This window comes from Panulirus ornatus, chromosome 46 (genome assembly GCF_036320965.1).
Source record: "Panulirus ornatus isolate Po-2019 chromosome 46, ASM3632096v1, whole genome shotgun sequence".
Lineage (NCBI taxonomy): Eukaryota > Metazoa > Arthropoda > Malacostraca > Decapoda > Palinuridae > Panulirus > Panulirus ornatus.
Genome location: NC_092269.1, coordinates 3,396,592 through 3,421,464, shown reverse-complemented (window position 1 = coordinate 3,421,464; position 24,873 = coordinate 3,396,592). Strand labels below are relative to the sequence as shown.

At 33.0% G+C, this 24,873-nt stretch overlaps 1 protein-coding gene across 1 annotated transcript in view; it reads right to left on the bottom strand.

Moving 5' to 3' along the window:
* The window catches only part of LOC139763070 (uncharacterized), a 54,413-nt gene that overhangs the window by 18,573 nt on the left and 10,967 nt on the right, over window positions 1-24,873 (bottom strand). The window contains exons 8-9 of the mRNA XM_071688668.1: window positions 23,453-23,588; window positions 21,573-21,741 (exon numbers count right to left, since the gene is read on the bottom strand). Of these exons, the coding sequence (XP_071544769.1) occupies window positions 21,573-21,741; window positions 23,453-23,588 (305 nt within the window). The remainder of the gene's footprint in view (window positions 1-21,572; window positions 21,742-23,452; window positions 23,589-24,873) is intronic.

Sequence of the window (24,873 nt, the reverse complement as noted above, 5' to 3'; positions counted from 1 at the left end):
AGAATACCATAATTTCCCAGATTTTCATTATAATCTGATGAAGTTGAAAATCTAAGCAAAATATTATCCAAGGATTTTTCTTGATTTTTTTGAAAAAATTGATTTTCCTGACAATTTCAGCATAGATGCTTTTACATCTGCTGAATAAGATTCTGTGGTGAAAACCTACAAATCCGTGTAATTAGTCGAGTAGTTAGCATATTAATCTAATTATAAGTAACATTAAGTATGTAATAAAGCGCTTAATTCTACGAAATGCATTCTTTTTACTCAATATCCTTAATCATCGTATAGAATACGATAATTTCCGATTTTTATTAGAATCTGAAGAAGTTGAAAATCTGAGCAAAATATTATCCAAGGCCTTGGATTTTTCTTGATTTTTTTGAAAAAATAGATTTTCCTGAAAATTTCAGCATAGATGCGTTCACGTCTTCTGAATAATAATCTGTGGTCAAAACCTTAAAATTCGTGTAATTAGTTGAGTAATTAGCATATTAATATAAGTATAATTAATATTAAGTATGTAATTAAGAGGTAAATTTTACGAAATGCAGTCTTTTGACTCCATATCCTTAATTACCGTATAGAATACGACATTTTCTCAGATTTTCATTAAAATCTGAAGAAGCTGAAAATCTGAACAAAATATTATTGGATTTTTCTTGATTTTTTTTGAAAAAATTCATTCCTGAAAACTTCAGTATAGATGCTTTTACGTCTGCTGAATAAGATTCTGTGGTCAAAACCTAAAAATTCGTGTAATTAGTCGAGTAATTAGCATATTGATATAATTATAATTATGTAATTCAGCGCTTAATTCTACGAAATGCATTCTTTTTACTCAATATCCTTAATCACCGTATAGAATACGACAATTTCTCAGATTTTCATTAAAATCTGAAGAAGTTGAAAATCTGAGCAAAATCTAATTTTTAAATAGATTTCCCTGAAAATTTCAGCATACATGCTCTTACGTCTGCTGAATAAGAATCTGTGGTCAAAATCTTAAAATTCGTGTAATTAGTCGAGTAATTAGTAAATCAGTATAATTATAATAATTATTATGTAATTAAGCGCTTAATTCTACGAAATGCATTCTTTTTACTTAATATCCTTAATCACCGTATAGAATACGACAATTTCCCAGATTTTCATTAAAATCTGAAGAAGTTGAAAATCTGAGCAAAATATTATCTAAGGTTATACTATATCATAGCCTTGGATTTTTCTTGGATATTTTGAAAAAAATGATTTTCTTGAAAATTTCAGCATAGATGCGTTCACGTCTTCTGAAAAAGAATCTGCGGCCAAAACCTTAAAATTCGTGTAATTAGTTGAGTAATTAGCATATTAATATTATATTTAGTATTAAGTATGTAATTAAGCGCTTAATTCTACGAAATGCATTCTTTTTACTCAATATCCTTAATCACCGTATAGAATACGACAATTTCCCAGATTTTCATTAAAATCTAAAGATGTTGAAAATCTGAGCAAAATATTATCCTTGGATTTTTCTTGATTTTTTTTAAAAATAGGTTTTCCTGAAAATTTCACCATAAATGCGGTCACGTCTTCTGAATAAGAATCTGTGGTCAAAACCTTAAAATTTGTGTAATTAGTTGAGTAATTAGCATATTAACATAATTATAATTAATATAAAGTATGTATTTAAGCGGTAAATTTTACGAAATGCAGTCTTTTGACTACATATCATTAATCACCATATAGAATACATTTTCTAATATTTTCATTAAAATCTGAAGTTGAAAATCTGAGCAAAATATTATCCAAGGATTTTTCTTGATTTTTCTGAAAAAATTGATTTTCCTGATAATTTCAGCATACATGCTTTTACGTCTGATGAATAAGATTCTCTGCTCAAAACCTAAAAATTCGTGTAATTAGCATATTCATATAATTATAATTAACATTAAGTATGTAATTAAGCGCTTAATTCTACGAAATGCATTCTTTTTACTCAATATCCTTAATCACCGTATAGAATACGACAACTTCCCAGATTTTCATTAAAATCTGAAGAAGTTGAAAATCTGAGCAAAATATTATCCAAGGCCTTGGATTTTTCTTGATTTTTTTTGAAAAAATAGATTTTCCTAAAAATTTCAGCATAGATGCTTTTACGTCCGATGAATAAGAATCTGTGGTTAAAACCGTAAAATTCGTGTAATTAGTTGAGTAATTAGCATATCAATATAATTATAATTAATATTAAATGTAATTAAGCGGTAAGTTTTACGAAATACAGTCTTTTGACTCCATATCCTTAATCACCGTATAGAATATGACATTTTCTCAGATTTTCATTAAAATCTGAAGAAGTTGAAAATCTGAGCAAAATATTATCTTGATTTTTTGAATAGATTTTCCTGAAAATTTCAGCATAGATGCGTTCACGTCTTCTGAATAAGAATCTGTGGTCAAAACCTAAATATTCGTGTAATTAGTCGAGTAATTAGCATATTGATATATTTATAATTAATATTAAGTATGTAATTAAGCGCTTAATTCTACGAAATGCATTCTTTTTACTCAATATCCTTAATCACCGTATAGAATACCATAATTTCCCAGATTTTCATTATAATCTGATGAAGTTGAAAATCTAAGCAAAATATTATCCAAGGATTTTTCTTGATTTTTTTGATAAAATGGATTTTCCTGAAAATTTCAGCATAGATGCTTTTACATCTGCTGAATAAGATTCTGTGGTGAAAATCTAAAAATCCGTGTAATTAGTCGAGTAGTTAGCATATTAATATAATCATAATTAACATTAAGCATGTAATTAAGCGCTTAATTCTACGAAATGCATTCTTTTTAATCAATATCCTCAATCACCGTATAGAATACGACAATTTCCCAGATTTTCATTAGAATCTGAAGAAGTTGAAAATCTGAGCAAAATATTATCCAAGCCTATAGCCTTGGATTTTTCTTGATTTTTTTGAAAAAATAGATTTTCATGAAAATTTCAGCATAGATGCGTTCACGTCTTCTGAATAAGAATCTGTGGTCAAAACCTTAAAATTCGTGTAATTAGTTGAGTAATTAGCATATTAATATAAGTATAATTAATATTAAGTATGTAATTAAGAGGTAAATTTTACGAAATGCAGTCTTTTGACTCCATATCCCTAATTACCGTATAGAATACGACATTTTCTCAGATTTTCATTAAAATCTGAAGAAGTTGAAAATCTGAACAAAATATTATTGGATTTTTCTTGATTTTTTTTTGAAAAAATTCATTTTCCTGAAAACTTCAGCATAGATGCTTTTACGTCTGCTGAATAAGATTCTGTGGTCAAAACCTAAAAATTCGTGTAATTAGTCGAGTAATTAGCATATTGATATAAATATAATTAAGTATGTAATTAAGCGCTTAATTCTACGAAATGCATTCTTTTTACTCAATATCCTTAATCACCGTATAGAATACGACAATTTCTCAGATTTTCATTAAAATCTGAAGTTGAAAATCTGAACAAAATCTAATTTTTAAAAAATAGATTTTCCTGAAAATTTCAGCATACATGCTCTTACGTCTGCTGAATAAGAATCTGTGGTCAAAATCTTAAAATTCGTGTAATTACTCGAGTAATTAGTATATTAATATAATTATAATTAATATTATGTAATTAAGCGCTTAATTCTACGAAATGTATTCTTTTTACTCAATATCCTTAATCACCGTATAGAATACAATTTCCCAGATTTTCATTAAAATCTGAAGAAGTTGAAAATCTGAGCAAAATATTATCTAAGGTTATACTGTAGCCTTGGATTTTTCTTGGTTATTTTGAAAAAAAATGATTTTCTTGAAAATTTCAGCATAGATGCGTTCACGTCTTCTGAAAAAGAATCTGCGGCCAAAACCTTAAAATTCGTGTAATTAGTTGAGTAATTAGCATATTAATATTATATTTAATATTAAGTATGTAATTAAGCGCTTAATTCTACGAAATGCATTCTTTTTACTCAATATCCTTAATCACCGTATAGAATACGACAATTTCCCAGATTTTCATTAAAATCTAAAGATGTTGAAAATCTGAGCAAAATATTATCCTTGGATTTTTCTTGATTTTTTTTAAAAATAGGTTTTCCTGAAAATTTCACCATAAATGCAGTCACGTCTTCTGAATAAGAATCTGTGGTCAAAACAAATTTGTGTAATTAGTTGAGTAATTAGCATATTAACATAATTATAATTAATATAAAGTATGTAATTAAGCGTTAAATTTTACGAAATGCGGTCTTTTGACTACATATCCTTAATCACCATATAGAATACATTTTCTCACATTTTCATTAAAATCTGAAGAAGTTGAAAATCTGAGCAAAATATTATCCAAGGATTTTTCTTGATTTTTCTGAAAAAATTGATTTTCCTGAAAATTTCAGCATACATGCTTTTACGTCTGCTGAATAAGATTCTCTGCTCAAAACCTAAAAATTCGTGTAATTAGCATATTCATATAACCATAATTAACATTAAGTATGTAATTAAGCACTTAATTCTACGAAATGCATTCTTTTTACTCAATATCCTTAATCACCGTATAGAATACGACAACTTCCCAGATTTTCATTAAAATCTGAAGAAGTTGAAAATCTGAGCAAAATATTATCCAAGGCCTTGGATTTTTCTTGATTTTTTTGAAAAAATAGATTTTCCCAAAAATTTCAGCATAGATGCTTTTACGTCCGCTGAATAAGAATCTGTGGTTAAAACCGTAAAATTCGTGTAATTAGTTGAGTAATTAGCATATCAATATAATTATAATTAATATTAAATATGTATTTAAGCGGTAAGTTTTACGAAATACAGTCTTTTGACTCCATATCCTTAATCACCGTATAGAATATGACATTTTCTCAGATTTTCATTAAAATCTGAAGAAGTTGAAAATCTGAGAAAAATATTATCCAAGGCTTTACTATATAGCCTTGGATTTTTCTTGATTTTTTGAAAAAATAGATTTTCCTGAAAATTTCAGCATAGATGCGTTCACGTCTTCTGAATAAGAATCTGTGGTCAAAACCTAAAAATTCGTGTAATTAGTCGAGTAATTAGCATATTGATATATTTATAATTAATATTAAGTATGTAATTAAGCGCTTAATTCTACGAAATGCATTCTTTTTACTCAATATCCTTAATCACCGTATAGAATACCATAATTTCCCAGATTTTCATTATAATCTGATGAAGTTGAAAATCTAAGCAAAATATTATCCAAGGATTTTTCTTGATTTTTTTGAAAAAATGGATTTTCCTGAAAATTTCAGCATAGATGCTTTTACATCTGCTGAATAAGATTCTGTGGTGAAAACCTAAAAATCCGTGTAATTAGTCGAGTAGTTAGCATATTAATATAATTATAATTAACATTAAGTATGTAATTAAGCGCTTAATTCTACGAAATGCATTCTTTTTACTCAATATCCTTAATCACCGTATAGAATACGACAATTTCCCAGATTTTCATTAAAATCTGAAGAAGTTGAAAATCTGAGCAAAATATTATCCAAGGCTATAGCCTTGGATTTTTCTTGATTTTTTTGAAAAAATAGATTTTCCTGAAAATTTCAGCATAGATGCGTTCACGTCTTCTGAATAAGAATCTGTGGTCAAAACCTTAAAATTCGTGTAATTAGTTGAGTAATTAGCATATTAATATAAGTATAATTAATATTATGTAATTAAGAGGTAAATTCTACGAAATGCAGTCTTTTGACTCCATATCCTTAATTACCGTATAGAATACGACATTTTCTCAGATTTTCATTAAAATCTGAAGAAGTTGAAAATCTGAACAAAATATTGGATTTTTCTTAATTTTTTTTTGAAAAAATTCATTCCTGAAAACTTCAGCATAGATGCTTTTACGTCTGCTGAATAAGATTCTGTGGTCAAAACCTAAAAATTCGTGTAATTAGTCGAGTAATTAGCATATTGATATAATTATAATTATGTAATTAAGAGCTTAATTCTACGAAATGCATTCTTTTTACTCAATATCCTTAATCACAGTATAGAATACGACAATTTCTCAGATTTTCATTAAAATCTGAAGTTGAAAATCTGAGCAAAATCTAATTTTTAAAAAATAGATCTTCCTGAAAATTTCAGCATACATGCTCTTACGTCTGCTGAATAAGAATCTGTGGTCAAAATCTTAAAATTCGTGTAATTAGTCGAGTAATTAGTATATTAATATAATTTATAATTAATATTATGTAATTAAACGCTTAATTCTACGAAATGCATTCTTTTTACTCAATATCGTTAATCACCGTATAGAATACGACAATTTCCCAGATTTTCATTAAAATCTGAAGAAGTTGAAAATCTGAGCAAAATATTATCTAAGGTTATACTATTGGATTTTTCTTGGTTATTTTGAAAAAAATGATTTTCTTGAAAATTTAAGCATAGATGCGTTCACGTCTTCTGAAAAAGAATCTGCGGCCAAAACCTTAAAATTCGTGTAATTAGTTGAGTAATTAGCATATTAATATATTTAATATTAAGTATGTAATTAAGCGCTTAATTCTACGAAATGCATTCTTTTTACTCAATATCCTTAATCACCGTATAGAATACAATTTCTCAGATTTTCATTAAAATCTAAAGATGTTGAAAATCTGAGCAAAATATTATCCTTGGATTTTTCTTGATTTTTTTAAAAATAGGTTTTCCTGAAAATTTCACCATAAATGCGGTCACGTCTTCTGAATAAGAATCTGTGGTCAAAACCTTAAAATTTGTGTAATCAGTTGAGTAATTAGCATATTAACATAATTATAATTAATATAAAGTATGTAATTAAGCGGTAAATTTTACGAAATGCAGTCTTTTGACATATCCTTAATCACCATATAGAATACATTTTCTCACATTTTCATTAAAATCTGAAGAAGTTGAAAATCTGAGCAAAATATTATCCAAGGATTTTTCTTGATTTTTCTGAAAAAATTGATTTTCTTGAAAATTTTAGCATACATGCTTTTACGTCTGCTGAATAAGATTCTCTGGTCAAAACCTAAAAATTCGTGTAATTAGCATATTCATATAATCATAATTAACATTAAGTATGTAATTAAGCGCTTAATTCTACGAAATGCATTCTTTTTACTCAATATCCTTAATCACCGTATAGAATACGACAACTTCCCAGATTTTCATTAAAATCTGAAGACGTTGAAAATCTGAGCAAAATATTATCCAAGGCCTTGGATTTTTCTTGATTTTTTTGAAAAAATAGATTTTCCTAAAAATTTCAGCATAGATGCTTTTACGTCCGCTGAATAAGAATCTGTGGTTAAAACCGTAAAATTCGTGTAATTAGTTGAGTAATTAGCATATCAATATAATTATAATTAATATTAAATATGTAATTAAGCGGTAAGTTTTACGAAATACAGTCTTTTAACTCCATATCCTTAATCACCGTATAGCTTATGACATTTTCTCAGATTTTCATTAAAATCTGAAGAAGTTGAAAATCTGAGCAAAATATTATCTAAGGCTATAGCCTTGGATTTTTCTTGATTTTTTGAAAAAATAGATTTTCCTGAAAATTTCAGCATAGATGCGTTCACGTCTTCTGAATAAGAATCTGTGGTCAAAACCTAAAAATTCGTGTAATTAGTCGAGTAATTAGCATATTGATATATTTATAATTAATATTAAGTATGCAATTCAGCGCTTAATTCTACGAAATGCATTCTTTTTACTCAATATCCTTAATCACCATATAGAATACCATAATTTCCCAGATTTTCATTATAATCTGATGAAGTTGATAATCTAAGCAAAATATCCAAGGATTTTTCTTGATTTTTTTGAAAAAATTGATTTTCCTGAAAATTTCAGCATAGATGCTTTTACATCTGCTGAATAAGATTCTGTGGTGAAAACCTAAAAATCCGTGTAATTAGTCGAGTAGTTAGCATATTAATATAATTATAATTATGTAATTAAGCGCTTAATTCTACGAAATGCATTCTTTTTACTGAATATCCTTAATCACCGTATAGAATACGACAATTTCCCAGATTTTCATTAAAATCTGAAGTTAAAAATCTGAGCAAAATATTATCCAAGGCCTTGGATTTTTCTTGATTTTTTTGTAAAAATAGATTTTCCTGAAAATTTCAGCATAGATGCGTTCACGTCTTCTGAATAAGAATCTGTGGTCAAAACCTTAAAATTCGTGTAATTAGTTGAGTAATTAGCATATTAATATAATTATAATTAATATTAAGTATGTAATTAAGAGCTAAATTTTACGAAATGCAGTCTTTTGACTCCATATCCTTAATTACCGTATAGAATACATTTTCTCAGATTTTCATTAAAATCTGAGGAAGTTAAAAATCTGAGCAAAATATTATCCAAGGATTTTTCTTGATTTTTTTGAAAAAATTGATTTTCCTGAAAATTTCAGCATACATGCTTTTACGTCTGCTAAATAAGAGTCTCTGGTCAAAACCTAAAAATTCGTGTAATTAGTCGAGTAATTAGCATATTCATATAATTATAATTAACATTAAGTATGTAATTAAGTGCTTAATTCTATGAAATGCATTCTTTTTACTCAATATCCTTAATCACCGTATAGAATACGACAATTTCCCAGATTTTCATTAAAATCTAAAGAAGTTGAAAATCTGAGCAAAATATCCTTGGATTATTCTTGATTTTTTTGAAAAAATAGATTTTCCTGAAAATTTCAGCATAGATGCGTTCACGTCCTCTGAATAAGAATCTGTGGTCAAAACCTTATAATTCGTGTAATTAGTTGAGTAATTAGCATATAATTATACTTAGTATTAAGTATGTAATTAAGAGGTAAATTTTACGAAATGCAGTCTTTTGACTCCATATCCTTAATTACCGTATAGAATACGACATTTTCTCAGGTTTTTATTAAAATCTGAAGAAGTTGAAAATCTGAACAAAATATTATTGGATTTTTCTTGATTTTTTTTGAAAAAATTCATTTTCCTGAAAACTTCAGCATAGATGCTTTTATGTATGCTGAATAAGATTCTGTGGTCAAAACCTAAAAATTCGTGTAATTAGTCGAGTAATTAGCATATTGATATAATTATAATTAATATTAAGTATGTAATTAAGCGCTTAATTCTACGAAATGCATTCTTTTTACTCAATATCCTTAATCACCGTATAGAATACGACAATTTCTCAGATTTTCATTAAAATCTGAAGTTGAAAATCTGAGCAAAATCTAATTTTTATAAAATAGATTTTCCTGAAAATATCAGCATACATGCTCTTACGTATGCTGAATAAGAATCTGTGGTCAAAATCTTAAAATTCGTGTAATTAGTCGAGTAATTAGCATATTATAATTATAATTAATATTAAGTATGTAATTAAGCGCTTAATTCTACGAAATGCATTCTTTTTACTCAATATCCTTAATCACCGTATAGAATACGACAATTTCCCAGATTTTCATTAAAATCTGAGCAAAACATTATCCAAGGATTTATTATTATTGAAAAAATTCATTTTCCTGAAAATTTCAGCATAGATGCGTTCACGTCTTCTGAAGAAGAATCTGCGGTCAAAACCTTAAAATTCGTGTAATTAGTTGAGTAATTAGCATATTAATATTATATTTAATATTAAGTACGTAATTAAGCGCTTAATTCTACGAAATGCATTCTTTTTCTCAATATCCTTAATCACCGTATAGAATACGACAATTTCCCAGATTTTTATTAAAATCTAAAGAAGTTGAAAATCTGAGCAAAATATCCTTGGATTTTTCTTGATTTTTTTGAAAAATAGGTTTTCCTGAAAACTTCACCATAAATGCGTTCACGTCTTCTGAATAAGAATCTGTGGTCAAAACCTTAAAATTCGTGTAATTAGTTGAGTAATTAGCATATTAATATAATCATAATTAATATGAAGTATGTAATTAAGCGCTTCATTCTACGAAATGCATTCTTTTTAATCAATATCCTTAATCACCGTATAGAATACGACAATTTCCCAGATTTTCATTAAAATCTAAAGAAGTTGAAAATCTGAGCAAAATATTACCTTGATTTTTTTGAAAAAATTGATTTTCCTGAAAATTTCAGCATTAGATGCTTTTACGTCTGCTGAATAAGAATCTCTGGTCAAAACCTTAAAATTCGTGTAATTAGTTGAGTAATTAGCTTAATATAATTATAATTAATATTAAGTGTGCAATTAAGCGGTAAATTTTACGAAATAGTTTTTTTTTACTCCATATCCTTAATTACCGTATAGATTGCGACATTTTCTCAGATTTTCATTAAAATCTGAAGAAGTTGAAAATCTGAGCAAAATATTATCCAAGTATAGCATTGGATTTTTCTTGATTTTTTTTGAAAAAATTGATTTTCCTGAAAATTTCAGCATAGATGCTTTTACGTCTGCTGAATAAGATTCTGTGGTCAAAACCTAAAAATTCGTGTAACTAGTTGAGTAATTAGCATATTAATATTATTTCATTTTTGCTTTGTCGCTGTCTCCCGCGTTAGCGAGGCAGCGCAAGGAAACAGACGAAAGAATGGCCCAACCCGCCCACATACACATGTATATACATACACGTCCACACACGCACAATATACATACCTATACATCTCAATGTACACATATATATATACACACACAGACATATACATATATACAGATGTACATAATTCATACTGGCTGCCTTTATTTGTTCCCATCGCCACCTCGCCACACATGGAATAACAACCCCCTACCCCCTCATGTGTGCGAGGTAGCGCTAGGAAAAACACCAAGGGCCCCATTCGTTCACACTCAGTCTCTAGCTGTCATGTAATAATGCACCGAAATCACAGCTCCCTTTCCACATCCAGGCCCCACACACTTTCCATGGTTTACCCCAGACGCTTCACATGCCCTGGTTCAATCCACTGACAGCACGTCGACCCCGGTATACCACATCGTTCCAATTCACTCTATTCCTTGCACGCCTTTCACCCTCCTGCATGTTCAGGCCCCGATCACTCAAAATTTTTTTCACTCCATCTTTCCAACTCCAATTTGGTCTCCCTCTTCTACTCGTTCCCTCCACCTCTGACACATATATCCTCTTGGTCAATCTTTCCTCACTCATTCTCTCCATGTGACCAAACCATTTCAAAACACCCTCTTCTGCTCTCTCAACCACACTCTTTTTATTTCCACACATCTTTCTCACCCTTACATTACTTACTCGATCAAACCACCTCACACCACAAATTGTCCTCAAACATCTCATTTCCACCACATCCACCCTCCTGCGCACAACTCTATCCATAGCCCACGCCTCGCAACCATACAACATTGTTGGAACCACTATTCCTTCAAACATACCCATTTTTGCTTTCCGAGATAATGTCCTCGACCTCCAAACATTCTTCAAGGCTCCCAGAATTTTCGCCCCCTCCCCCACCCTATGATTCACTTCCGCTTCCATGGTTCCATCCGCTGCCAGATCCACTCCCAGATATCTAAAACACTTCACTTCCTCCAGCCTTTCTCCATTCAAACTTACCTCCCAATTGACTTGACCCTCAACCCTACTGTACCTAATAACCTTGCTCTTATTCACATTTACTCTTAACTTTCTTCTTTCACACACTTTACCAAACTCAGTCACCAGCTTCTGCAGTTTCTTACATGAATCAGCCCCCAGCGTTGTATCATCAGCGAACAACAACTGACTCACTTCCCAAGCTCTCTCATCCACAACAGACTGCATACTTGCCCCTCTTTCCAAAACTCTTGCATTCACCTCCCTAACAACCCCATCCATAAACAAATTAAAGAACCATGGAGACATCACACATCCCTGCCGCAAACCTACATTCACTGAGAACCAATCACTTTCCTCTCTTCCTACACGTACACATGCCTTACATCCTCGATAAAAACTTTTCACTGCTTCTAACAACTTGCCTCCCACACCATATATTCTTAATACCTTCCACAGAGCATCTCTATCAACTCTATCATATGCCTTCTCCAGATCCATAAATGCTACAAACAAATCCAATTGTTTTTCTAAGTATTTCCCGCATACATTCTTCAAAGCAAACACCTGATCCACACATCCTCTACCACTTCTGAAACCACACTGCTCTTCCCAAGTCTGATGCTCTGTACATGCCTTCACCCTCTAAATCAATAGCCTCCCATATAATTTACCAGGAATACTCAACAAACTTATACCTCTGTAATTTGAGCACTCACTCTTATCCCCTTTGCCTTTGTACAATGGCACTACGCAAGCATTCCGCCAATCCTCAGGCACCTCACCATGAATCATACATACATTAAACAACCTTACCAACCAGTCAACAATACAATCACCCCCTTCTTTAATAAATTCCACTGCAATGCCACCCAAATAATATTAAGTATGTAATTAAGCGCTTAATTCTACGAAATGCATTCTTTTTACTCAATATCCTTAATCACCGTATAGAATACGACAATTTCCCAGATTTTCATCAAAATCTAAAGAAGTTTAAAATCTGAGCAAAATAATATCCAAGGCTATAGCCTTGGATTTTTTTTTTTGAAAAAATATCTTCCTGAAAATTTCAGCATATATGCGCTCACGTCTTCTGAATAAGAATCTGTGGTCAAAACCTTAAAATTCGTATAATTAGTTGAGTAATTAGCATATTAATATAATTATAATTAATATTAAGTAGGTAATTAAGCGGTAAATTTTACGAAATGCAGTCATTTCACTCCATATCCTTAATCACCGAATAGAATACGACATTTTCTCAGATTTTCATTAAAATCTGAAGAAGTTGAAAATCTGAGCAAAATATTATCCATGGATTTTTCTTTTCTTTTTTTTTTAAATTGATTTTCCTGAAAATTTCAGCATACGTGCTTCTACGTCTGCTGAATAAGAATCTGTGGTCAAAACCTTAAAATTCGTGTAATTAGTTGAGTAATTAGCATATTAATATAATTATAATTAATATTAAGTATGTAATTAAGCGGTAAGTTTTACGAAATGCAGTCTTTTGACTCCATATCCTTAATCACCGTATAGAATACGACAATTTCCCAGATTGTCATTAAAATCTGAAGAAGTTGAAAATCTCAGCAAAATATTATATTGGATTTTTCTTGATTTTTTGGAAAAATTGATTTTCCTGAAAACTTCAGCATAGATGCTTTTACGTCTGCTGAATAACATTCAGTGGTCAAAACCTAAAAATTCGTGTAATTAGTCGAGTCATTAGCATATTATCCAAGGCCTTGAATTTTTCTTGATTTTTTTTGAAAAAATTGATTTTCCTGAAAATTTCAGCATAGATGCTTTTATGTCTGCTGAATAAGATTCTGTGGTCAAAACCTTAAAATTCGTGTAATTAGTCGAGTAATTACCATATCAATATAATCATAATTAATATTAAGTATGTAATTAAGCACTTAATTCTACGAAATGCATTCTTTTGACTCCATATCCTTAATCACCGTAAAGAATACGATATATTCTCAGATTCTCCTGAAAATCTGAAGTTGAAGACCTGAGCAAAATATTATCCAAGGATATCGCCTTGGATTTTTCATGATTTTTTGAAAAAATAGATTTTCCTGAAATTTTCAGCATTGATGCGTTCACATCTTCTAAATAAGGATCTGTGGTCAAAAACTTAAAATTAGTGTAATTAGTTGAGTAATTAGCATATTAATAGTTATAACTAATATTATGTAATTAAGCGGTAAATTTTACGAAATGCAGTCTGTTGACTTCATATCCTTAATCACCGTATAGAACGCCATTTTCTCAGATTTTCATTAAAGTCTGAAGAAGTTGAAAATCTGAGCAAAATATTATCCAAGGCCTTGGATTTTTCTTGATTTTTTTTGAAAAAATTGATTTTCCTGAAAATTTCAGCATAGATGCTTTTACGTCTCCCGAATAAGATTATGTGGTGAAAACCTTAAAATTCGTGTAAATAGTTGAGTAATTAACATATTAATATAATTATAATTAATATTGTAATTAAGCGGTAAATTTTACGAAATGCAGTCTTTTGACTCTATATCCTTAATCACCGTATAGAATACGACATTTTCTCAGATTCTCATTAAAATCTGAAGAAGTTGAAAATCGGAGCAAAATATTGGATTTTTCTTGATTTTTTTGAAAAAATTGATTTTCCTGAAAATGTCAGCATAGATGCTTTTACGTCTGCTGAATAAGAATCTGTTGTCAAAACCTTAAAATTCGTGTAATTAGTTGAGTATTTAGCATATTAATATAATTATAATTAATATTGTAATTAAGCGGTAAATTTTATGAAATGTATTCTTTTTACACAATATCCTTAATCACCGTATAGAATACGACAATTTCTCAGATTTTCATTAAAATCTGAAGTTGAAAATCTGAGCAAAACATTATCCAAGGATTTTCTTGGATTTTCTTGATTTTTTGAAAAAATTGATTTTCCTGAAATTTTCAGCATAGATGCTTTTACATCTGCTGAATAAGATTCTGTGGTCAAAACCTTAAAATTCGTGTAATTAATCGAGTAATTAGCATATTAATATAATCATAATTAATATTATGTAATTAAGCGCTTAGTTTTACGAAATGCATTTTTTTTTACTCAATATCCTTAATCACCGTATAGAATACGACAATTTCCCAGATTTTCATTAAAATCTGAGCAAAATATCATCCAAGGATATAGCCTTGGAGTTTTATCGATTCTTTTGAAAAAAATTGATTTTCCTGAAAATTTTTAGCATAGATGCGTTCACGTCTTCTGAATAAGAATCTGTGGTCAAAACCTTAAAATTTGTGTAATTAGTTGAGAAATTAGCATATTAATATAATTATAATTAATATTATGTAATTAAGCGGTAAATTTTACGAAATGTAGTCTTTTGACTCCATATCCTTAATCACCGTATAGAATACGACAATTTCTCAAATTTTCATTAAAATCTGAAGAAGTTGAAAATCTGAGCAAAATATTATCCAAGGCTTGGATTTTTCTTGATTTTTTTGAAAAAATTTATTTTCCTGAAAATTTCAGCATAGATGCTTTTACGTCTGCTGAATAAGATTTTGTGGTCAAAACCTAAAAATTCGTGTAATTAGTCGAGTAATTAGCATATTAATATAATTATAATTAATATTAAGGATGTAATTAAGCGCTTAATTCTACGAAATGCATTCTTTTTACTCAATATCCTTAATCACCGTATAGAGTACGACAATTTCCCAGATTTTCATTAAAATCTGAAGAAACTGAAAATGTGAGCAAAATATTATCGAAGGCTATATATATAGCCTTGGATTTTTCTTGATTTTTTGAAAAAATAGATTTTCCTAAAAATTTCAGCATAGATGCTTTTACATCTGCTGAATAAGATTCTGTGGTCAAAATCTTAAAATTCGTGTAATTAGTCGAGTAATTAGCATATTAATATAATCATAATTAATATTAAGTATGTAATTAAGTGGTAAATTTTACGAAATGCAATCTTTTGACTCCATATCCTTAATCACCATATAGAATACGACATATTTTCAGATTTTCATGAAAATCTGAAGAAGTTGAAAATCTGAGCAAAATATTATTATCCAAGGATTATTATTGATTTTTTTGAAAGAATTGATTTTCCTGCAAAACTCCTTATAAGTTTATGGAAATGGTTTGGATTTTCTCCTGTCTTGGCCACAATATTCTTTTCAAGGTTCTTTGTTCCTCCTTTCTTATCCTGCTATGCTCACTCCTTGCCATGTTATACCTTGCAAAGTGCTGGCTGGCTGGCTGGAGTGCCACCTATATCTTTGCCACTGCACATCTCTAAGGTCCCTTACTTTTGGATATCTTTTACCAAAACAATCATCTCTCTCTTAACCTTCCCTCCAAATCTGAAGCTAAAGGTACCCATATTCCCACACCTTCATGGTAAATTCTACAGAACCTTTCACAGCTGTGATTAGCAGTGAACTCATTGCCACAGAAACCACTGAGATTTGTATACTTTCCCTGACTGAATCTCCTTTTCAGTCCTTTTCTAATCTTTGTTCTTGTAACCTTCATTATTTACAAAATAGTCAAACGAGCATTACATTATCATTTTTTCTGAATTCACTCCCTTCCAATAATTTCCTTACCATGTAAATCCTACTTAAGCTTTGTGTGAATCCTTCTGTTTCAGCATAATCTCTAATTCCTATCACAATGACAGATTTTAAAACTATACTGAAACTGTATTCATATCTGTGCATGGATTCTGTGGTTCTGCTTTATTCCATTTGAAATATACTAATATTTTACTTGAAAACATTTTTTTTTGCCATACTAACACTGGGTATTCAGAGAACAGAAAGTGGCATTAACTAAAAGCTACTATATTTGCTGGAAGTCACCATGTTAGAGCTGAAGAGATGAACCAGGAACAGCAAAATATAAAAAGAAATGAAGGTTTGAAGCTATAAAAATGTTGAAATCACCCAAAGTGGAAGAATATCCACAACACTGATGATGTGAACCAGCCCCAAGAACTACAAAATGTTTGGCAACAAAGTGATTTTCATAACTGTCCATCAAAAGCAAGGATAGGAAAATGTACTACTGACAACACTAACCTCCGTACAGAGAGCCATTATCCTTCTTCAATGCAACCAACTTTTTGCATGGTGCAAAATGCATGCTGTGCTAATGGCACCGTTAGATGATGTAAGGCACATCCTTGAAATGGAACTTGTGCCAATGTGGCATGCTGGAAATTTTTATCTTACAAAATATATTAGTCTTTTGTAAAAAAAATTCAGAAATACCTTGCAAGATATTGCTAAGGGGTTGCAGTGAATTCAAACAAAAGATTCTCACTCATACATCATTTGAAACTTTTTATCACTTTGCAAACGTCTAACATGTATGTTTTAATTATGAAACACCATTATTTAAACAAACACAGACTCATAATCAATAAAAAAAATTTCCATCAAGTCAGAACAATTTATTCATTAATGTAAAATTTATGTGAATTACATAACATATATAGGTCATTCCTACTATCCATTGCTTTCAGTGATTCAGTAATGGAGAGTGCCACAAAGTACTGACACCAGTTTATACCTTTTCTTGAAAGGGAAATTAAAGAAGATAATGGTCAACTTCCTATCTCTTTTGCAGCTTTTCTTTACTAGTATTACCTTCAACTCTTCTCTAAGAGACCCTCTTCACCAACCTATCATCTGAAAGGCAGCAGTGCTTCAGAGGAAAGGTATCATATATGATTTACCAAACCTCTAGTCTTCTATGACAAAATGAACACTAATCTACAGGAGATAACAATGGGAGGAATTTATGTTTTCGAACAAACAGAAAGTGACTCCCTCCACACGAGATCAGTGGGAAGTGGGAAAAGGGGATGAATCCAGGCCAAAATAGGAAGGATGATTCCTCTTGTGCATCAGTAATTACTTTAGTATAAGGGAACAAAGGATGCATCTCAAAAGTACCTTTTCAAACTGTATTAAAGAAACCAATGGTGTCCTGTACAGCTCAGTCTTCAGGCTGATGTCAGTCTTGATGACTAAATGACTTGCCAAAATTGAACCAAAGGGACTGATGAACCACCAATATTGGATCTCATTTTCACGTACAACAGACTGGAAATAGAAGACATCAGTTACGATGTACCACTTTAGAAAAGAAATCTTGCAGTACTAAAGTTTGAGTGAGATCAAAAAGGAGGCATCAAAGGAAACAGATGGGAACCCAAAAACCAGACGACACGAGAGATTTTCCTTGCATTCTTCGTTCATTTTATCACCTTTGGTAAATAAAAAATTCCTTTTGGAGAAAATAAACACCTATGAAATTACCAAAATAGTGAAAGCTCTACAAAAAGTCCACAACAAAAGCTTGCCACTTCTTGATTTTATTTTCTTTTAACTATCCACTTCCATTTCCCTGACACCCACATCTATCTGTTTGCTGCTGAAAAAAAGCATGCTTAATCATCTATGTGTAATCATTAAACCACTCCCTATTTCATGCTTCTACAAGATCACACATATGTAGGGGGCTTTTCACTTAAGTAATGTGTTTATTCAACGACATATCAATGATGTGTGCATATGAGGGTGTTGTTAATTTGCCTAACAGTACCGTGCTAAGGCAGGTGAAGCAATTAAGTATCATGGAAGATAAGCTAAAAAAAATAAATAAAATACACAAAAAATTCAAAATACCTTTGGCATGTAGCACATTTTTAGAGGCCTTGTCTCAGTTCCAGGCTACTCATAAAATGAAAGCAAGTTACATGGAAGCATTACGCTAAAAAAGTATTTGATGAAAACTCTTTTACATTTTTTACGATGTTTAAAATTATGTAACTCAAGGCAGAAAAAAGAACTTGATTACACATCAGTAAGCAACAGAATTATTAGCTCAATTTTAGACAGTGCAGAGATGCAAAGCAGTCTGCTGTATACCATGAAGAGGGCCAAAGAATATCAGCACATCAGCCATCAGCAGGAGGTTAACAATCTACCCATCAGCATTACTCCATTGCTAATTTAACAGGATTGATCAAATACAAATGTGTATATTCTGCAGAGAATATTCAGAAAACTAGGGTCTCTAGCACTGAATTACAACTTAAACTGTGAGTTATATTTCCTAATATGTAAGATCATAAAAAAGTGGGTGAAGTTAAAACAAGAAGGGGGCATGGTGTCCCAGTTGTAAGCAGAAACATGGAAAAGATTATCAACCTGTGTGCTAAAAGAGAAATAGTGATTAAGAATACCTAGGTTTAAAAAGCTGTATAGGTAAGTACATATGGGTGAACAGGATCGAGTGTCAACAAGCACTATAAAATTGTGATATATGACAGGCAAGCAGCAACATCAAATTATATGTTTAATGACAGGCATTCAAAAGGGCAGTTGTTGCAGTTGAACATTTCCAGAGGAGCGGCAGCTAGAATGTCTAACAATTTCTCAAAACAAGCAAGTAGTTCCAACAATGTTATATAGTTGTGAGGCATGGGATATAGATCAGGTTGTACGAAGGAGGGTGGATGTGTTGGAAATTAAATATTTGAGGACGATATGTGGTAAAATGGTGACTGAGTTTGGTAAAGTGTGTGGAAGAAGAAAGTTAAGAGTAAATGTGAATAAGAGCAAGGTTATTAGGTACAGTAGGGTTGAGGGTCAAGTCAATTGGGAGGTGAGTTTGAATGGAGAAAAACTGGAGGAAGTGAAGTGTTTTAGATATCTGGGAGTGGATCTGGCAGCGGATGGAACCATGGAAGCGGAAGTGGATCATAGGGTGGGGGAGGGGGCGAAAATTCTGGGGGCCTTGAAGAATGTGTGGAAGTCGAGAACATTATCTCGGAAAGCAAAAATGGGTATGTTTGAAGGAATAGTGGTTCCAACAATGTTGTATGGTTGCGAGGCGTGGACTATGGATAGAGTTGTGCGCAGGAGGATGGATGTGCTGGAAATGAGATGTTTGAGGACAATGTGTGGTGTGAGGTGGTTTGATCGAGTGAGTAACGTAAGGGTAAGAGAGATGTGTGGAAATAAAAAGAGCGTGGTTGAGAGAGCAGAAGAGGGTGTTTTGAAGTGGTTTGGGCACATGGAGAGGATGAGTGAGGAAAGATTGACCAAGAGGATATATGTGTCGGAGGTGGAGGGAACAAGGAGAAGAGGGAGACCAAATTGGAGGTGGAAAGATGGAGTGAAAAAGGTTTTGTGTGATCGGGGCCTGAACATGCAGGAGGGTGAAAGGAGGGCAAGGAATAGAGTGAATTGGAGCAATGTGGTATACCGGGGTTGACGTGCTGTCAGTGGATTGAATCAAGGCATGTGAAGCGTCTGGGGTAAACCATGGAAAGCTGTGCAGGTATGTATATTTGCGTGTGTGGACGTATGTATATACATGTGTATGGGGGGAGGTTGGACCATTTCTTTCGTCTGTTTCCTTGCGCTACCTTGCAAACGCGGGAGACAGCGACAAAGTATAATAAAAAAAATAAATAATAATAATGTGGTAAAAGGGGGTTTGACTGAGTAAGTAATGAAAGGCTAACAGAGATGTGTGGAAATATAAAGAGTGTGGTAAAGAGAGTAGAAGAGGGTGTGCTGAAATGGTTTGGACATATGGAGAGAATGAGTGAGGAAAGATTGACAAAGAGGATGTATGTGTCAGAGGTGGAGGGATGGATTGAAGGGGATTTTGAGCGATCAGGGCCTGAACATGCAGGAGGGTGAAAGGCATGCAAGGAACAGAGCAAATTGGAACCACATGGTGTACTGGGGTCAACATGCTGTCAATGGACTGAACCAGGGCACGTGAAACATCTGGGGTAAACCATGGAAAGGTCCGTGGGGCCTGGATGCGGATAGGGAGCTGTGGTTTTGCTGCATTACACATAACAGCTAGAGACTGAGTGTGAATGAATGTGACCTTTATTGTCTGTTTTCCAGGTGCTACCTCGCTGAAGCACGGGGTAGCGATGCTGTTTCCTGTGGGGCGGGGTAGTACCAGAAATGGATGAAGGCAAGCAAGTATGAATATGTACATGTGTATATTTGTATGTGTGTGTGTATGTGTATGTATATGTTGATATGTATATGTGTGTGTATGGGCATTTATGTATATATGAATGGATGGGCCATTCTTCATCTGTTTCCTGACGCTACCTTGCTGATGTGAGAAACTGCGATAAGGTATAATAAAAATATAAATAATGATAAATAATGTGCATGAATGGGGCCTTTGTTGTCTTTTCCTAGCGCTACCTCGCACACATGAGGGGGGAGGGGGATGGTATTCCATGTGTGGCGAGGTGGCGATGGGAATGAATAAAGGCAGACAGTGTGAATTGTGTGCATGGCTATATATGTATGTGTCTGTGTGTGTATATATATGTGTACATTGAGATGTATAGGTATGTATATTTGCATGTGGACGTGTATGTATATACATGTGTATGGGGGTGGGTTGGGCCATTTCTTTCGTCTGTTTCCTTGCGCTACCTCGCAAACGTGGGAGACAGCGACAAAGCAAAATAAATAAATAAATAATGATAAATAATATCTATCTATATCTCTGATGCCTGTTCCCTTCTGGAACTCCCTCAAGAAGGTGGCCACAACAACAGAGTCTCCATAACTAGTGAGCTCCAGTTCCACCTCATAACCTTTAGTGACTCACCCTTAACAGGCCATCGGCAAAGGGCAACTTTAGCATATTGTTTTCAGGGGCTCCTACCTAATATTCCTACAAAGTACATCTCTTCTACTCATGCATTTTCTCTGACAGAAAAGTTCCTTTTCCATAATCAAGACACATTTCTCTTACTTTGTAATAATATTTTCCTGTTTAAACAATTACATCACTTAGAGAGTTTAAGCTAGCTCTGAATATACAAAAACATTATTTGAATAATGGGCAGACGAACAGAATTCACTTACAGAATACTGCTGAACTCTATTGTAACTTACTTCTCAAGGACTGTCTCCTGGAGGAATGTTGCCATGGTAGTTGGATTGTGACGCAGGGATATTGCACGGAGCATCTTCATGATCTCTTCCACATGATATTCTCTTATGTTACTGCTCCGACTTTCCTCCTCCTCTTCATCATCACTTGCTTTGCTTGATGATGAATAACCTGTAGAAAATAATACCATAAACTAATCCTGTATCATGTAAATAATTAATTTGTGATCATTAATCATTCACATCCAGCAAACCAGTATCAGCATTCATACCATGGTATTTAAAGTACAAGATTTCTCCTGGTATCATGTTAAAAAATTCACCACATGCTTTGTACACAAACAAGCTTATACTTCTTCCCTTTTCCATCACTCAATAAAAAAAGAAATTCCTTGAAACCCTGCAAAACATATGCTAGATAACAGATGATAAGAGATTGATGAAGGTCAATGACAACATGGTTGAATGTACATAAGAAAGGGACTTAGGAATTCAGTGAATGAAATGCTTCCTTGAAACCCTGCAAAACATATGCTAGATTACAGATGATAAGAGTTTGATGAAGGTCAATGACAACATGGTTGAATGTATATAAGAAAGGGATTTAGGAATTCAGTGAATGAAATGCTAAGGGCTTGGGTATCATCAATGATGAAAACGTATTCATCAACCATTGCCTACATAAAAACTGATATCTTCTATACGTTACTGATGCATCCTACGACTCACTTTATCTCTCATGTTTCCATCCACGGCTATGTCCGCTCCCAGGTGCCTCAAGACTTCCACTTCCTCCATGTCCTCCCTAATTAAAGTTATGCTCAAAGATCCTGGCTCATTCCCTTGCTTCACCTCATTATCTTAATTTTGATTGCAATTACCATTAACATTCTTGTTATCTTCAAACAGCAGCTGACTCATCTGCTATGTACACTCAACCCTTACACATTGAAACTTGCCTCTTTTTCCAAGGCACCTGTACTTATGTCCCTCAACATCCTTCCCTTGAGCAGCTTAAAAAGTCAAGATAACACAGCATACCCTTGATGAAGACCCACTTTTGCCAGGAACCACTCATCCTCCTCCCTTCCAATCCACACACATGCCTTACTCTCCCAGTAAAAATCCCTCACTGAATTAATTTTCAATTTACTGCATATATCCATAACACCTTAAACAATGCCTTTATGTCAGCTATATCACATGTGTTCTCCAGCTCCATAAATGCCACAAACAACTCATTCTTTCACAAAGTATTTCTCATACACAGTCCCTCTCCCTGTCCTGAAGCCATATCATTCCTCCCCAGTCAGAAGCTCCAGCATGCCACCATCTAACTGTTACTACTTTCATATACAACCTACCAGATATAGTCAATTAATTTTGCCATCCCATCCTACAAACATCATATGTGACTACATTTAGTAGTCCTTCCAAATACTCACTGCCATCCCATTCCATAAATGTCATATGTCCCTCCCTAACATGAAACACATCTATTAGTCCTTCTAAATACTCAATTTTTTCCCAATCTATGCAGAAAGTTATATCAATACCTTTGTATTGGCCCAGGACACTGTCAAGAAGAATGGATGTGGGTGTTTTGCACATCCAACAGCTCCCAATAGTGTACAAGGCTAAGGACACATTTCTTTTTCAACTTGGTTTCAATCTACATTTAATTTACACAAATGCACAGCATTGGTGGTAAATAACAAGAAATAATTTACAAATACTACGCAGCACACACACTAAAAGAGCAGCACGATGAGTTAGAGTGGCTAGTACATGAGGCAGGATACTGAAGGTTATGTTTCCTCTTTATTTCAAGCTTAGTTCTAAAGTACACTCTTATATCCTACACATGCACAGTAAGCACTCACCTAAAACCCACAGCAACTCTAGATGTAATAAAGTCTGTAGTTTATACTGTCGAAGGGAGGTCTCTGAACAATTCCGACCACTGATTTCAATGGCAGTTTGCAGCACTCCACTCCCCAAAACTTTCCGTAATCCCTCCTGAAATCACAAAAATATAAGTCAGAATATATTCTATTTCACCTGACTGTAACTAGTAGACTGTTACCTAACCTTATGCTTAGCAACTGTTATCTGAGAGACAAATGGAACATTTTCACAAAAATCTCAAAAGTGTAGTACAAGTAAACATGCCTTATCTAGCTGCCCAAAATCTGTAATAGTCTGAAAAAAAAGATAAATTTTTAAAAATATCATATGATAGAGTTGATAGAGATGCTCTGTGGAAGGTATTAAGAATATATGGTGTGGGAGGAAAGTTGTTAGAAGCAGTGAAAAGTTTTTATCGAGGATGTAAGGCATGTGTAAGTGTAGGAAGAGAGGAAAGTGATTGGTTCTCAGTGAATGTAGGTTTGCGGCAGGGGTGTGTGATGTCTCAATGGTTGTTTAATTTGTTTATGGATGGGGTTGTTAGGGAGGTAAATGCAAGAGTTTTGGAAAGAGGGGCAAGTATGAAGTCTGTTGGGGATGAGAGAGCTTGGGAAGTGAGTCAGTTGTTGTTCGCTGATGATACAGCGCTGGTGGCTGATTCATGTGAGAAACTGCAGAAGCTGGTGACTGAGTTTGGTAAACTGTGTGGAAGAAGAAAGTTAAGAGTAAATGTGAATAAGAGCAAGGTTATTAGGTACAGTAGGGTTGAGGGTCAAGTCAATTGGGAGGTGAGTTTGAATGGAGAAAAACTGGAGGAAGTGAAGTGTTTTAGATATCTGGGAGTGGATCTGGCAGCGGATGGAACCATGGAAGCGGAAGTGGATCATAGGGTGGGGGAGGGGGCGAAAATTCTGGGGGCCTTGAAGAATGTGTGGAAGTCGAGAACATTATCTCGGAAAGCAAAAATGGGTATGTTTGAAGGAATAGTGGTTCCAACAATGTTGTATGGTTGCGAGGCATGGGCTATGGATAGAGTTGTGCGCAGGAGGATGGATGTGCTGGAAATGAGATGTTTGAGGACAATGTGTGGTGTGAGGTGGTTTGATCGAGTGAGTAACGTAAGGGTAAGAGAGATGTGTGGAAATAAAAAGAGCGTGGTTGAGAGAGCAGAAGAGGGTGTTTTGAAGTGGTTTGGGCACATGGAGAGGATGAGTGAGGAAAGATTGACAAAGAGGATATATGTGTCGGAGGTGGAGGGAACAAGGAGAAGAGGGAGACCAAATTGGAGGTGGAAAGATGGAGTGAAAAAGATTTTGTGTGATCGGGGCCTGAACATGCAGGAGGGTGAAAGGAGGGCAAGGAATAGAGTGAATTGGAGCGATGTGGTATACCGGGG